Source organism: Balaenoptera borealis, assembly GCF_965194805.1.
Source record: "Balaenoptera borealis genome assembly, chromosome: 3".
NCBI classification, from domain to species: Eukaryota; Metazoa; Chordata; class Mammalia; order Artiodactyla; family Balaenopteridae; genus Balaenoptera; species Balaenoptera borealis.
In genome coordinates, this window is record NC_138866.1 from 8,094,583 (window position 1) to 8,107,537 (window position 12,955).

Sequence of the window (12,955 nt, forward strand, 5' to 3'; positions counted from 1 at the left end):
GTCTTTTCTAAGCTAATCAAGTAAGTCAGGTTTGTAAAGTGTCTGTTAGGAATTTTAGAATTAGGCAGACAGAGACAACTTTGTCTAAAAAGAAAAGGGAAAAGATATTTTTCTGCATATTTGCCTCTCCCTTAATTAGTGGTGAGTATTCACATTAAATCAAGATTCTTTAATTTTTATTGTCAACAATTGCTATTTTAAGTTCTGTGGGGCAAGTGTTTATATTTGCTGTTAGCCATAGATGTACTGGGATGATGATTTTATCTCTTGAGCAATTTTTGCTGAGAGTGGGGGTTAGTATTAGAAAGTCAAATAAGGGAGAGAAAAAATAGGATCCAAGTCTTAGCATAAAAACGGAACTTTCTAATCTAGGTGGTTAGAGACTGATCCGTGAAACTGAGTATTGTTACCACCTACACTGTACTCTGGACTAAAGCTTCATAAGTTTTAATTCATTCTAGAGAAAAAATAGAAATAGACTTTTATCTGAAGGGCATGTTCTTTGACCCCTTTATTATAATGTGCCTTTAAGTAAATGGTGCATACGTGTTTTGGTTTCTAAGGGTCATTTGATGGCATCATACCCTTGGGTTGGATGGGAGCTCGGAGTGAGTCATTTAGGGAATATTTATTTAGAACCTGTGATATGCCAGGCCTGGGCTTAGCCCTGGAAATACAAAGATGAGTCAGGGATGGGCCTTTGCATTTGGTATAATTCATCGGATTTCACACTGAAGTCTTTAAAGTAGCATATTGGTGGATAAATCCTTCAAATTGAATGCTGGGTACTATAGTGATTTTTACCCATATTGAGTTTGTTGATAAGCTAATTTACACATTATTCTTTAGAGTCTGTTGTAAGATACATATACATCTGTAGCACCTGTGTCTTCACTTTGGTTCAGTTTTTATTTTAATTAATTTTTTTATGTGAGGATTTAACTTTTGCCAGTAGTTTTGACTTTTGTCAGTAGCTGTTGCATTATAAAATTTCATTACACTAAATTAATATGATAGTAGTTAATATGAATTGTGTGTTAATACATTATCCTGAATGAGGAAATAGTGATTATGTATATTGTAATGTTGAATACTAGTGTCATTTATGTTTATTTGCTTAATTTAACATTTTGGCATATTTTTGATGTTTTGTGTTTTAGCACAAAGCTTTCACTGAAGTATTTCTAGATGATTCACATAATCCTGCAAATTGTCGGATATCAGTACAAGTTGCCACGCCAGTATTAAACCTTTCTGTTCGCTTCCCAATACCTGATCTTCGATCAGATCAAGAGAGAGGACCATGGTTTAAGAAGTCACTTCAGAAGGAGATTCTTCATTTAGCATTCACAGATCTAGAGTTTAAGACTGAATTCCTAGGAGGATCAACCCCTGAACAAGTTAAATTGGAACTTACCTTTAGAGAACTAGTTGGTAAGATTGACCATGCCTGTAAAAGAGCCAGACTAGAAACTAACAACTGCTACTGAAACTTACGTTAAGAAAAGTATATGACAGCCCCCCAATACAATAAAATTAAAGAACATATGTTAGAAAGCAGGTTTAACAGCTTTTTTCTAATATTGTATACAAACGTGATATCTGTCAGTTTTTGAAAAGAAACTACAATGCACGATGATTTATTCACTTTGAGAATATAGTGCTTTAGCCTACATTTTAATACCACCTACTACTTACTTGTTGTAGGGCTAATAGTAGCCAAAATTTATTGAGTGCCACTCTATATTTGCTGTGTGCTAAGCACTTCACACACATTATCTTGTTTCCTTTAATCATCATAGTTACGGTAGGCTTATTATTTCCAATTATTTTTATCATTTATAAGTGAGGAATCTGTCGACTTCTGAAGAGGTACCTCCCAAGGTCAATGTAGTAGTAAATGGCGGAATCAAGATTCAAACCCAAGTCTGACACTAGAGCTTGAGCTTTCAGCCATCGTACTAATAGTGACTTTTCCTTGTAAATCTGTTTTAAGTTCCCCTCTCCTCCTCTTTCTGCTCGCCTCCTTCTCTGTAGGCTGCAGTTTTCCTTCCCTTGTTTTCTCTGAGTTTTACGTATCATTAGAGATATTTAAAATTGACTTGCCAGTTATGATTTCATGAAAAGGCCTTTAGGGGTTATCTGGAATCTTCCCTTATCTCTAGTGATAAGAAACTCATTATTCTGGTGGAAAGTCATTCTTTGTAAAATAGAATGAAAAAATATATATGGGGTTATTGTGAAGTAACTCTTACAGTGCTTGGTACAAAATAGACATTTAAGAAATGTAGTTATTTCTTAAAATAACTACATTAAAAAAAAAATCTGTTCCTAGACTAACTGCATAAACTTTTATGAAGAATAATCACTAAGTGGCACTCAGTAAGTGGTAACTACTATATTTAATATGTTATGCTTATTTATTTATTTATTTTTTTGGCCGTGCCACGCGGGATCTTAGTTCCCTGACCAGGGATTGAACCTTGCCCCCTGCATTGGGAGCACAGAGTCTTAACCACTGGACCGCCAGGGAAGTCCCTTATATTTAATATGTTATGATTATGCACCTTACACGTTAAACATTCATACTTAAGAATTTGCGTTTGAGCAGAAAACAGCATCTTTAATTTATCTGCTCATCCTGTCTCCCCACATGTACACGTGCAGCAGGAATAAATGAATAAATGTTGTAGAACTTAACACTGCATTATGTCCCTGATTTAGAGGATATTTGCTCCTCGAAGGAGGAAAGTATCTTTTCTCTTAGTATTTGAGAAGAAATGCATCTCCATGAATCAGTCTTGTTTTATTAGGGTCATTCCAGGAGGATAAAGGAGAACCATCCATTAATTTTTTCCACGTGACTAGTGGAGGAGATGGAGATACAGCGTCGTCAGATGACTTTGACTGGCCGCGGTGAGTAAGCAAATGGACATGATACATACATTTAATGAGACTTTCCTTTCAGAAACAAGTTGCTGTAGCTTTTTTGACTGACATTTTGGCTATTAAATTTAAGCTAAAAATATCCAGCCTTGATGAGAAAACCCTGAGGAAGATGGAAAAATTAAATTAAAAATATGTACTACTTTATCAAAGGTGCCTATGAGATACTGACAGAGATGGACATATAAAATGTGTTCTTTGGCCTCAAGTTACTTAGCCTAATTAGATGGACAAAAGAATCATACCCATTCTAAAAATAGTTCATTTGTGAAAAGGACTTTAGTAGAAGAGGTATCATACAGCACCATTTGGTTAATTATCAGATGAATTTTATAGCCAGTGATTATTTTAGGAAAGTATTTTCAAATCTGGGGAGCTTTTACAGAACACTGATTCTTGTGCCCCACGTTGAGATTCTGAGATAGAACCTGGGCATCAGTATAGTTTAAAAATACACCAGGTGATATATTCATAGCAGCACTATTCACAATAGCCAAGACATGGAAACAACCTCAATGTACATTGACAGATGAATGGATAAAGAAGATGTGGTGCATATATACAATGGAATACTACCCAGCCGTAAAAAAGAATGAAATAATGCCATTTGTAGCAACATGGGTGGATCTAGAGATGATCATACTAAGTGAAGTAAGTCAGAAAGAGAAGGACATAACATATGATATCATTTATATGTGGAATCTAAAATATGACACAAATGAACTTAACTAAGAAACAGAAACAGACTCACAGACATAGAGAACAGACTTGTGGTTGATAAGCGGGAGGTGGGATCGGGGAGGGATGGAATGGGAGTTTGGGATTAGCGGATGCAAACTATTATATATAGAATGAATAAGCAACAAGGTCCTACTGTATAGCACAGGGAACTATATTCAATATCCTGTGATAAACCATAGTGGAAAAGAATATGAACAAGAATATATATATACATATATATGTATAACTGAATCACTTTGCTGTAAATTAACACAACATTGTAAATCAACTATACTGCAATTAAAAAAATGAAACTACAGTAGGTGATACCAATGTGCAGTTGGATTTAGAGAACCACTGCTTCAGGATTTCTTAGGCAAGAGAAATCATTCTTTAAATTAGCCTGATAGTGGGCTTGGATTACATTTTTTTTTTCTTTTTTTAAAAATTTATTTATGTGTTTTTTGGCTGCGTTGGGTTTTCGTTGCTGCGTGCAGGCTTTCTCTAGCTGCGGCGAGTGAGGGCTACTCTTTGTTGCGGTGCACAGGCTTCTCATTGCGGTGGCTTCTCTTGTGGAGCACGGGCTGTAGGTGCGTGGGCTTCAGTAGTTGTGGCACGTGGGCTCAGTAGTTGTGGCTCACAGGCTCCAGAGCACAGGCTCAGTAGTTGCGGCACACGGGCTTAGTTGCTCCACGGCATGTGGGATCTTCCCAGACCAGGGCTCTAAACCCGTGTCCCCTGCATTGTCAGACAAATTCTTAACCACTGCGCCACCAGGGAAGTCCCTTGGATTACATTTAAAAGAACTTAGTTCACCCAGAATAATGATCCTTTATTATATTGAAAACTGAGTACATGAAGCCTCTCTTAAGAATTAAAGTGATCTTTCTTGTGCCACTTTTCTACCTGCCTTCTTTTACACCCCCGTACCCTGTGTGTCAGACCTATCAGACTCCTAGGACAGGCATTGTCAGTGCACAGCTGATCATGAGCAGGAGTTTTCATCATAAGAAACGAATCTACTTCAATTAGGTAATTTGAAAGCACAGTTTACATTAGGATATCTGTAAATTAGGAAACAGTTGTTTTAGTTTATAACTAGAACCAACTGGCAATACCTTCTTAGGAAAAAAAAAGCTATTACAGATGCAACACAGCTGTTTTGTTTGAGCGTGCCATGCCTCATCATGACGGCAGGCTGGTGGGATAAAAAGGAGACTACAAAGCCTTGTGCTAGTGACATGCTGCAGAGAATTAGGAAAGGACTGGCATTACTCTGGGGCAGAAGCTAATGTCATCAAAGGCTGTTAGCTCTTGATATTTTGGGTTTGTAGCTACAGAACACCACCAATAACACAAGCCTTTTATTATTGAAATTCCTAAAGGAAAAGATTACTTTGTTGTTGCAGTTCTGAAAATATTCTGTAATCAAACTCTCCTTCTTCCATTTGAACAATTTATATAACATGAGGTTTCTCAGGTATGCAAGTATTCCATAATAGCCGAACAGCTGGAATGTAGAAGGATTTGGTTTAATGATAATAAATAGAATTCTTAGGTAAAATTTGCTAGCTGTTAATGAAATTTAAAAAAAAATTTTGTTTAACTGATGTATAGTTGATTTACAGTACTGTGTTAGTCTCTGGTGTATGGCAAAGTGATTCAGAGATATATATATATATATATGTATGTGTGTATATATATATATATATATATATATATATATATTTATATATTACACACACACACACACAGAGACACATATTCTTTATCATGTTCTTTTCCATTATGGTTTATTACAGGCTATTGAATATAGTTGCCTTTGCTATACAGTAGGATCTTGTTGTTTATCTACTTTATATATAGTAGTGTGTATCTGCTACTCCTCATTTCTCTCTCCCCCACCACCTTACCCCTTTGGTAACCATAAATTTGTTTTCTATGTCTGTGAGTCTGTTTCTGTTTTGTAAATAAGTTTGGTAATGAAATTTTAAAATGACCCTTTTGTTCTCAAAAGATCAGATTTTCTAGTTATCCAAGTATAAAATGTTAATGTCCTTCTTTTATTTGCTTGTTTCATCAATTCCACGCTTTTAAGTTTACAGCATGCTCAGGAGTGGGTTGCGTTAGATATAATTAGACTTTGTAGAGAAGTTGACGCCTATCAGTAATGACTTAATCAGTGGGCTTTGTATTAGTTTGTATACACGTTAGTTTTGCAGTTTACACTTAGATCTTGATTTTTAAAATGGTCTTTGCTATCAGAATTGTACTGAAAGTAAACCCACCAGCCATGCATTCCATTTTGGAGAGAATAGCAGCTGAGGAAGCAGAAGAGAGTGATGGCCACTATCAGGAAGAAGAGGAAGGAGGCGCTCATTCCCTGAAAGACGTTTGTGATCTGAGAAGACCAGCCCCGTCTCCCTTCTCTTCTCGTAGAGTAATGTTTGAAAATGAACAGGTAAAATAAAAGTGTGAGCAAGCAACAAAGGAATTACCCTCTATCAGATAGCTTTTAATGCTTTATCTTTAAAAAAATACTTAGTATACTGTTTTTTGCCATATTTTTAGCTCCAAGATTGAATAATATCTATTTTTTTCCCTTGGTTAAAAGTTGCATGCTTATTTATTTGCCCACATACAAGTCGTATGGGTCGGATAAGAAGATGCTACTACTATTTTAAATATAAAATGATTATTTGATGCTTTTTTTTTTCTTTTTTTTGCACTAAACTGTTATGTTTTAGATGGTGATGCCAGGAGACCCTGTAGAAATGACAGAGTTTCAAGATAAAGCAATCAGCAATTCTCACTATGTGCTGGAACTTACATTACCCAACATTCATATAACACTGCCTAATAAAAGCTTTTATGAGAAGCTTTATAATAGGTGAGTTTAAACACATTTAGTTGAATCTTTGGGATCGAACTTTCCTGTCTAACTGTCTCTCTACCATCCTACCTCCTTGTTTTCCCTCTTCCCCCTTTACTTTCCTTGTTTTAATATTATCAACTATTTCAGTGTACTTTGTATGGTGTTGATTATAGAACTATTACCGTTATGATGAGCTATTGTCATAGCAGAGTTTCCTAACCAGTGTGTCTGGTAACTGGGTTTCTTGTGTGTGAGATGTATTCTCTCCATCCTAGGTTGGCTGGTTGCCCTCTGTCACCTTACCACAGATTACTGAGAAAATATCTCTTTGTGTATAATGACATGAAAAGAGGTGGGATATACTTGTAGAGAGGGCCAAAAGATACTGGTGTAAAGTCAGAGTCCTAGAGTCTTTGTACAAGGAACATCCCTTCTCAGAGTCTAAAAAAAAGCACCTTGTTAGAATTAGAAACTCTAACTTATAAACTTGTCTATAAAAACTTAAATTTATTACATTTAAATACCCTTAAACGTATATACCAAGCAAATATGTTGAAACAAATGGCATTCTAGAGTAGAAAGGTCATAGACTCTGAAGATCTTGGACGATTTACCTAGTCCCCATGAGCTCCATTTCCTCACATATAAATTGGAGATGATACTTGTACAGGCCTCAGTGGGTTGTTTGGAGCATTAAATGATACAACATTTGGGAAAGTTCTGAGAACAGTGCCTGGCGAATAGTAAGTAAGAATGTTATCATTCCCACCCACTCTGGCATAGCTGAAAGGTGGTCATGTGGGTTTCTGGAAAAAGACACGTCCTTAGTGTCTGTCATCACTAGCTTCCCACATGTAAACAAGTCATCCAAATTTTTGTTAATCTTCAGAAACTGCAGACCGTTGTTTCTGCTGTAGATTTACTTGGTACCAAATAGGATTTGGATTTATACAGGATCTGACGTTTGGAAACCACTGATCTCTAGACTACTGCCCTTATTTTATAGTTGGGGTATCTCCCAAGAGCTAACGAATGTGCAAGGCTAAGATTGAGCAAAATGAAACAACTAGTTCAAGGTCCATCCCAGAGGTCAGAAGGGCTTCATCCATTTCTTTCTCCTTCTGCATTGATTGAACAGGTGGCTATTGGTTAGATTGCAGCATCAGAATAGTAAAACATACCTTAAACATTCCATTTATGAATATATGTTCATTTACCACTTCTTTTTAAAATATAGGACAGGGCCTCTTTTTGATTACAAGCCACTGGTTAGAATTTTTGCTTAATGTATACCCAGAAGGCTTTGTCTACAATTCTCAGTTTCAGTTTCTTTGAAGTGGAGTGAAAAAATAGTTTCAAAGCAGTCTGAGTGCAGAATCCTTTCAGGTTTTTAAGATTTTTTTCTCACTTCAGTCTATATACTTAAAAGTCATCAGTTAGCACAAGATTGAATTAAACTATGCTTACAATAACATACAGCTGAGATGAGCAGATTTGGGGCCAAGCACGATTTACCCGTGGTGACTATGCAAAACGTATAATTCAGCTGGTGGGAGCAGAAGTTCTCAGGTGGGCTAGGGAGTTGTCTGCCAGCAGCAAGCAGGTAGCGTGTGGGGGACGTCAGTCAGTATGGCGGGCGGGTAGCTTAAGTCAGGGACCTGGAGAGCATCTGCGCATCTGGGGAGCTGGTTCAGGGGGTGTTGCCCATGAGAGTTTCTGTTCTCTCTCACCTGCCCACTTCTCTGTCTCTCAGGCCCCTAGACTTATATAAATACTGCAGTGTTCCCTGCTGTGGATCATATACATCATATATCTAAGTTAGCATGTGAATTCTTTGCCCTCTGTTTGGCTTTGTCTATATATACATTTTTTTTTTCTTTTAATTTTCAGACATTCTAAAACTTATAGGTAAGTTGCAAGTACAGTACAAAGAGCGTTTTTTTCCCTGAACCATTTGAGAGTAAGTTGCTGACTTGATGTCCCTTCAGCCTTGAGCAGTTGAATGTGTATTTCTCACAAACAGGGACATTCTTCTACATGACCATAACTCAGCCATTAAAACGAAAAAATTAATATTATACATTAGCATCTAATCGTCAGACCCCATTCATGTTTTGCTAAATGTCTTAATAATGCCCTTTATTATACATAAAATTTTAAAGTATCTTTCTGAGCAGGAATTATAACCAATTCTGCCTTTACTTCATACATTTGAAATATTGGTTTATTCCTTCATCAGCTGGGTCTTTTCAGAAAGATAGTCTCAGGTACAGGTAGATTTTTTTTCTATGTCAAAAACCCTTTAGAATAGAATATAAAAAATATTCTACCTGGTTTTATTAAATCAGATATTTTTGAGCTTCTATAATGTTTCAAGCTCATCGCCACGGAATCATGGTGATGTGTCCTTAAACATCTTGTTTTTTTTTTCTTGATATTAGAAACATCATTCAGTGTTTTATAGTATTATGGTATCAAGACGGTGTTTAGACCAAAATGTAAATAAGGAAAAATAGTAAAATCATATGAAACATATTTGCAGGTCATATACCATGAACTCCAGGTTTTATTTAAAGTAATAGTTTCTCTTTAACCTGTGAAGATAAGAGAATGGTTGTAGGGAATAAGGTAAAGAAAAATTTCCTGAGAAAATTCTTCATTTTATACTTTCACTATTTATTCATGTAGGAATTTAGACTAAGATCTGGATTTAGACTCTTGTTTCTTTTTTTTCAATAAATTTATTTATTTATTTTTGGCTGTGTTGGGTCTCCATTGCTGCACGCGGGCTTTTTCTAGTTGCGGCGAGTGGGGGCTACTCTTCGTTGCGGAGCACGGGCTTCTCATTGCGGTGGCTTCTCTTGTTGCAGAGCACGGGCTCTAGGCACGCGGGCTTAGTAGTTGTAGCACGTGGGCTTGAGAGCGCAGGCTCAGTAGCTGTGGCTCGCGGGCTCAGTAGCTGTGGCTCGCGGGCTTAGTTGCTCCGCGGCATGTGGGATCTTCCCAGACCAGGGCTTGAACTTGTCCCCTGCATTGGCAGGCGGATTCTTAACCACTGCGCCACCAGGGAAGCCCTAGACTCTTGTTTCTTTGTTCTGTGAGCGACACGCCCAGGGGGCAGCGAGCCAAGTGAGTACCACGCAGCTCTGGGCATCGCTGTCAGTGTGTCTGAGGCGAGACACGCTTCTGCCCTGTGTCCCTGGTATTCTTCATCCAGTGATGCTTCCAGAAAGAGACCTTTTGGGTGGGGATTACAGTCTACTGAGAGTGACAGTACTCAGTCCTCGTTTATACTTTCTAGGGCCTCAGAAGCTCAGGAATTGGCCCAGGAAGTTCCTAGACAAGTGGCTTCTCACAGGAAGGGCCCAGGGCTACATCATCGCTTGGCACCTTGATTGGTATTCACACTAGGCTTTATGACGAGTCTGTGCTTTTGGCAGTCCTTCCATGTGAGTCATCCACTGGTCCTTTCTTCAAACCTTCAGTGCCTGCCGTGTGACAGCCACTGTGCTAGGCACATACAAAGATGACTAAGACACAAGTCTTAGTCTAGGAAAGGGAAACAAGAAAATGGAGTAGAGTGTTACAGGTGCAGTGATTGCATTATGCACGTGAAGGATATGCTATGGGTCCAAGCCTAACAAAAATCTTTGTAGAGAACATTGTAAAGTCTCAGTTTTCATGACAACATAGAGGTGAGTGGTGGGGGTGGAGGTATCTGAGAAGTGACAAATACTTCTTTGAAAAAATAGGATGCGGTGGTAGCCTAGCTCGACATGTATCACCCCAGTAGTCACCAGTGTTGACTTGGCTGTTCGTCTGTTCCGTTAGTTAGAAGGGTTTCCTCTCTTTATTCCCTGTTCTGTATGCTTCTTCATCTCATGCAAACTTCCCAGCGAAGCTGTGCTTTCTGTGGAAGAAAGAAAAAGCAGATATCCCTAGAGAAAGTGAGTAATGGAAGAGAACTGAATTGGGAGCTGGACGTAATCTGGTCTCTGGTTCCACTTCTCCCACTAATTAGCTGTGTGACCTTGGGCGGGTCACTTAACCTTTATGACGCAGTTTCTTCAAGTGTAAAGTGAGAATAATAATTCTGCCTTGGCTGCCCCAGAGGATTGAGGGGAGTCAAATGAGACAGTGCCTAATCTGTTATAGTTTATAGAGTGTTCTCATATACGTGAACAGTCCTTTTGTTCTTTATGGGTTTCATTTTTAATAAACCTCCTCCTTTAAGTGCATTTAGATGTATGTAATTTGATGCATATAACACTGGTGAAACTGGGTGGATATCTAATTAGGTATCTAATTGTCCAGATTCCTTTCTCACTGCCCTGACAGCCATAGCAGTTATTTTTCCATCGAAAAGAAATTCCGTTTCACCATTTGGAAAATGTATTATTCATGTGACTTCTTAAAGGGATATTCTTTAGTTTGCCTTTGGTTGAAGTAGGAGTTATGTATTTATTTTTCAACTTTTGTCTTTATAGGATCTTTAATGATTTGCTGCTATGGGAACCAACAGCTCCTTCACCAGTAGAGACATTGGAAAATATTTCATATGGTGTTGGGCTTTCAGTAGCCAGTCAGCTGATTAATACCTTCAACAAAGATGGTCTTAGTCCGCTTAAATCTGCAGTTCCCTGTGGTAATATGTTTTAAATTTCTTCTGAATTAAAATGCCTGGTTTATCAATAAACAAAGTAGTAACCTTTTAAATTGATGGATTTAAAAATGTCTTTGGCGTTTTCTATTTATAACTATTTTATAATATCTTTTAGTAATTTACAGTATTTCCCCACTTCTAGCTATTTATTAAGAATGTTATTAATTATCACTATAGTGATAGTATATTCATTGTCTGAAGTTCAGTGGTAAAGAGAAAGACAGTACATTTTTATTGTCATACCAGATTCTTTGTAAAAATAAACGGGTTGTAAAATAAGCAAATATTCTGGTGATAAAGTTCAAGTTTGAATGCTGTTTTGTGTTAATAAGCTGTTAGAACAGCTGTAATTGTGCAATTTATTTCTCACAGATGAGGAAAGTGGATCTGAGGAGGAGACTTTGCAGTATTTTTCCACTGTTGATCCCAATTATCGTTCTCGTAGGAAGAAAAAACTAGACTCTCAGAACAAGAACTCGCAGAGTTTTCTGTCAGTTCTTCTGTGCATTAATCATGGATTAATGGCAGTGTTTACAGATGTAAAGGTAAGGATTTACAAATCCAAAGTGATTTTTCAAGTGTATCTTATTATAAATCTAGCATGATATACGCATTCAATAATTGAGGTAGTTTGAGGTTGTTTCAATGACTGATGAAGGTCAGTTTTCTGAGGCACACCACGATGACAGCAGCTTTGGAAATTTAGCTTTCGTTGCAGATCAAAAGACAAACATATGGACCTTCTTTTGGAAAACGTGCTGGTCCCGCTCCTGAGGTGGTAACAGTAATTTATCTATTCTAAAGGGTGATGAAGTACCGAGGTTCATTTGGCAGAAGAGGCCCGGCCTAGTGTTTAATTATTCAGTTTTTAATACCACCATGTTGGATGGTTCAAGAATCAGACCACTTTGCTGCAGTGTGGGAGATCCTCCTAACCTGAATCAAGGAGGAGCATCTCAAGGGTCGTTCTTACTTTTCTGCATTTAATTAATGACTTCTCTGTTTTTTCTGATCTTATTAGCAAGATAATGGAGATCTGCTGGAAAACAAACATGGTGAATTCTGGTTAGAATTCAACAATGGTTCGTTATTTTGTGTGACAAAATATGAAGGTTTTGATGACAAGCACTATATCTGCCTTCATTGTAGCAGTTTCAGTCTCTATCACAAAGGTAGGACAAATGTTAAATATGTGTGTTTTGTTCACTTCTGGTTAGACATGTTTAAATTTTGCTTGATGAAGAAAGTCTACTGAGAACAGAACTCTTCACATTAGAAATTATTTTCTGTAGGGTGTTCTGATTCCACTGGCAAAGTAATAATTATTGTAAATTAGAAGTTGACTTTATGTTCTTTTTTTGAAACAACTTATATTGTGATATAATTCACATACCATGTAATTCACCCGTTTAAAATATACATTTCAGTGGTTTTTAGTATTCCATAGAGTTGTGTAACCATCATCATAGTCAACTTTAGAGCATTTTCATCAACCCCCCAGAAGAAGTCTGCACCTTTGAGCTATAAACCCCCAGTCCTGCAGTCCCCTCTAGCCTCAAGAAACCACTGATTTACTCTCCGTCTCTATGGATTTGCATATTCTGGCTGTTTCATATAAATGGTATCATACAATAGAAGGTCTTTTGTGATTGGCATCCTGACATGATGTTTTCAAGGTTAATCCAAATGTGTCAGTGTTTTATTCCTTTTTATTGCCAAGGAATATCCCATTTTATGGATATACCATATCT

General features: G+C 37.3%; 1 protein-coding gene across 5 annotated transcripts in view; it reads left to right on the forward strand.

Annotated features, from left to right (window-relative positions):
- The window catches only part of ATG2B (autophagy related 2B), a 67,856-nt gene that overhangs the window by 24,265 nt on the left and 30,636 nt on the right, over positions 1 to 12,955 (forward strand). For all 5 annotated transcript variants that reach the window (XR_014242407.1, XM_082384437.1, XM_082384439.1 and 2 more), the window contains exons 15-21: positions 1,161 to 1,434; positions 2,814 to 2,916; positions 5,932 to 6,127; positions 6,414 to 6,556; positions 11,029 to 11,186; positions 11,577 to 11,749; positions 12,226 to 12,376. Coding sequence is in view for 4 of the 5 variants with exons in the window: in XM_082384437.1 (XP_082240563.1) it covers positions 1,161 to 1,434; positions 2,814 to 2,916; positions 5,932 to 6,127; positions 6,414 to 6,556; positions 11,029 to 11,186; positions 11,577 to 11,749; positions 12,226 to 12,376 (1,198 nt within the window). In the remaining variant the exon portion in view is untranslated. The remainder of the gene's footprint in view (positions 1 to 1,160; positions 1,435 to 2,813; positions 2,917 to 5,931; positions 6,128 to 6,413; positions 6,557 to 11,028; positions 11,187 to 11,576; positions 11,750 to 12,225; positions 12,377 to 12,955) is intronic.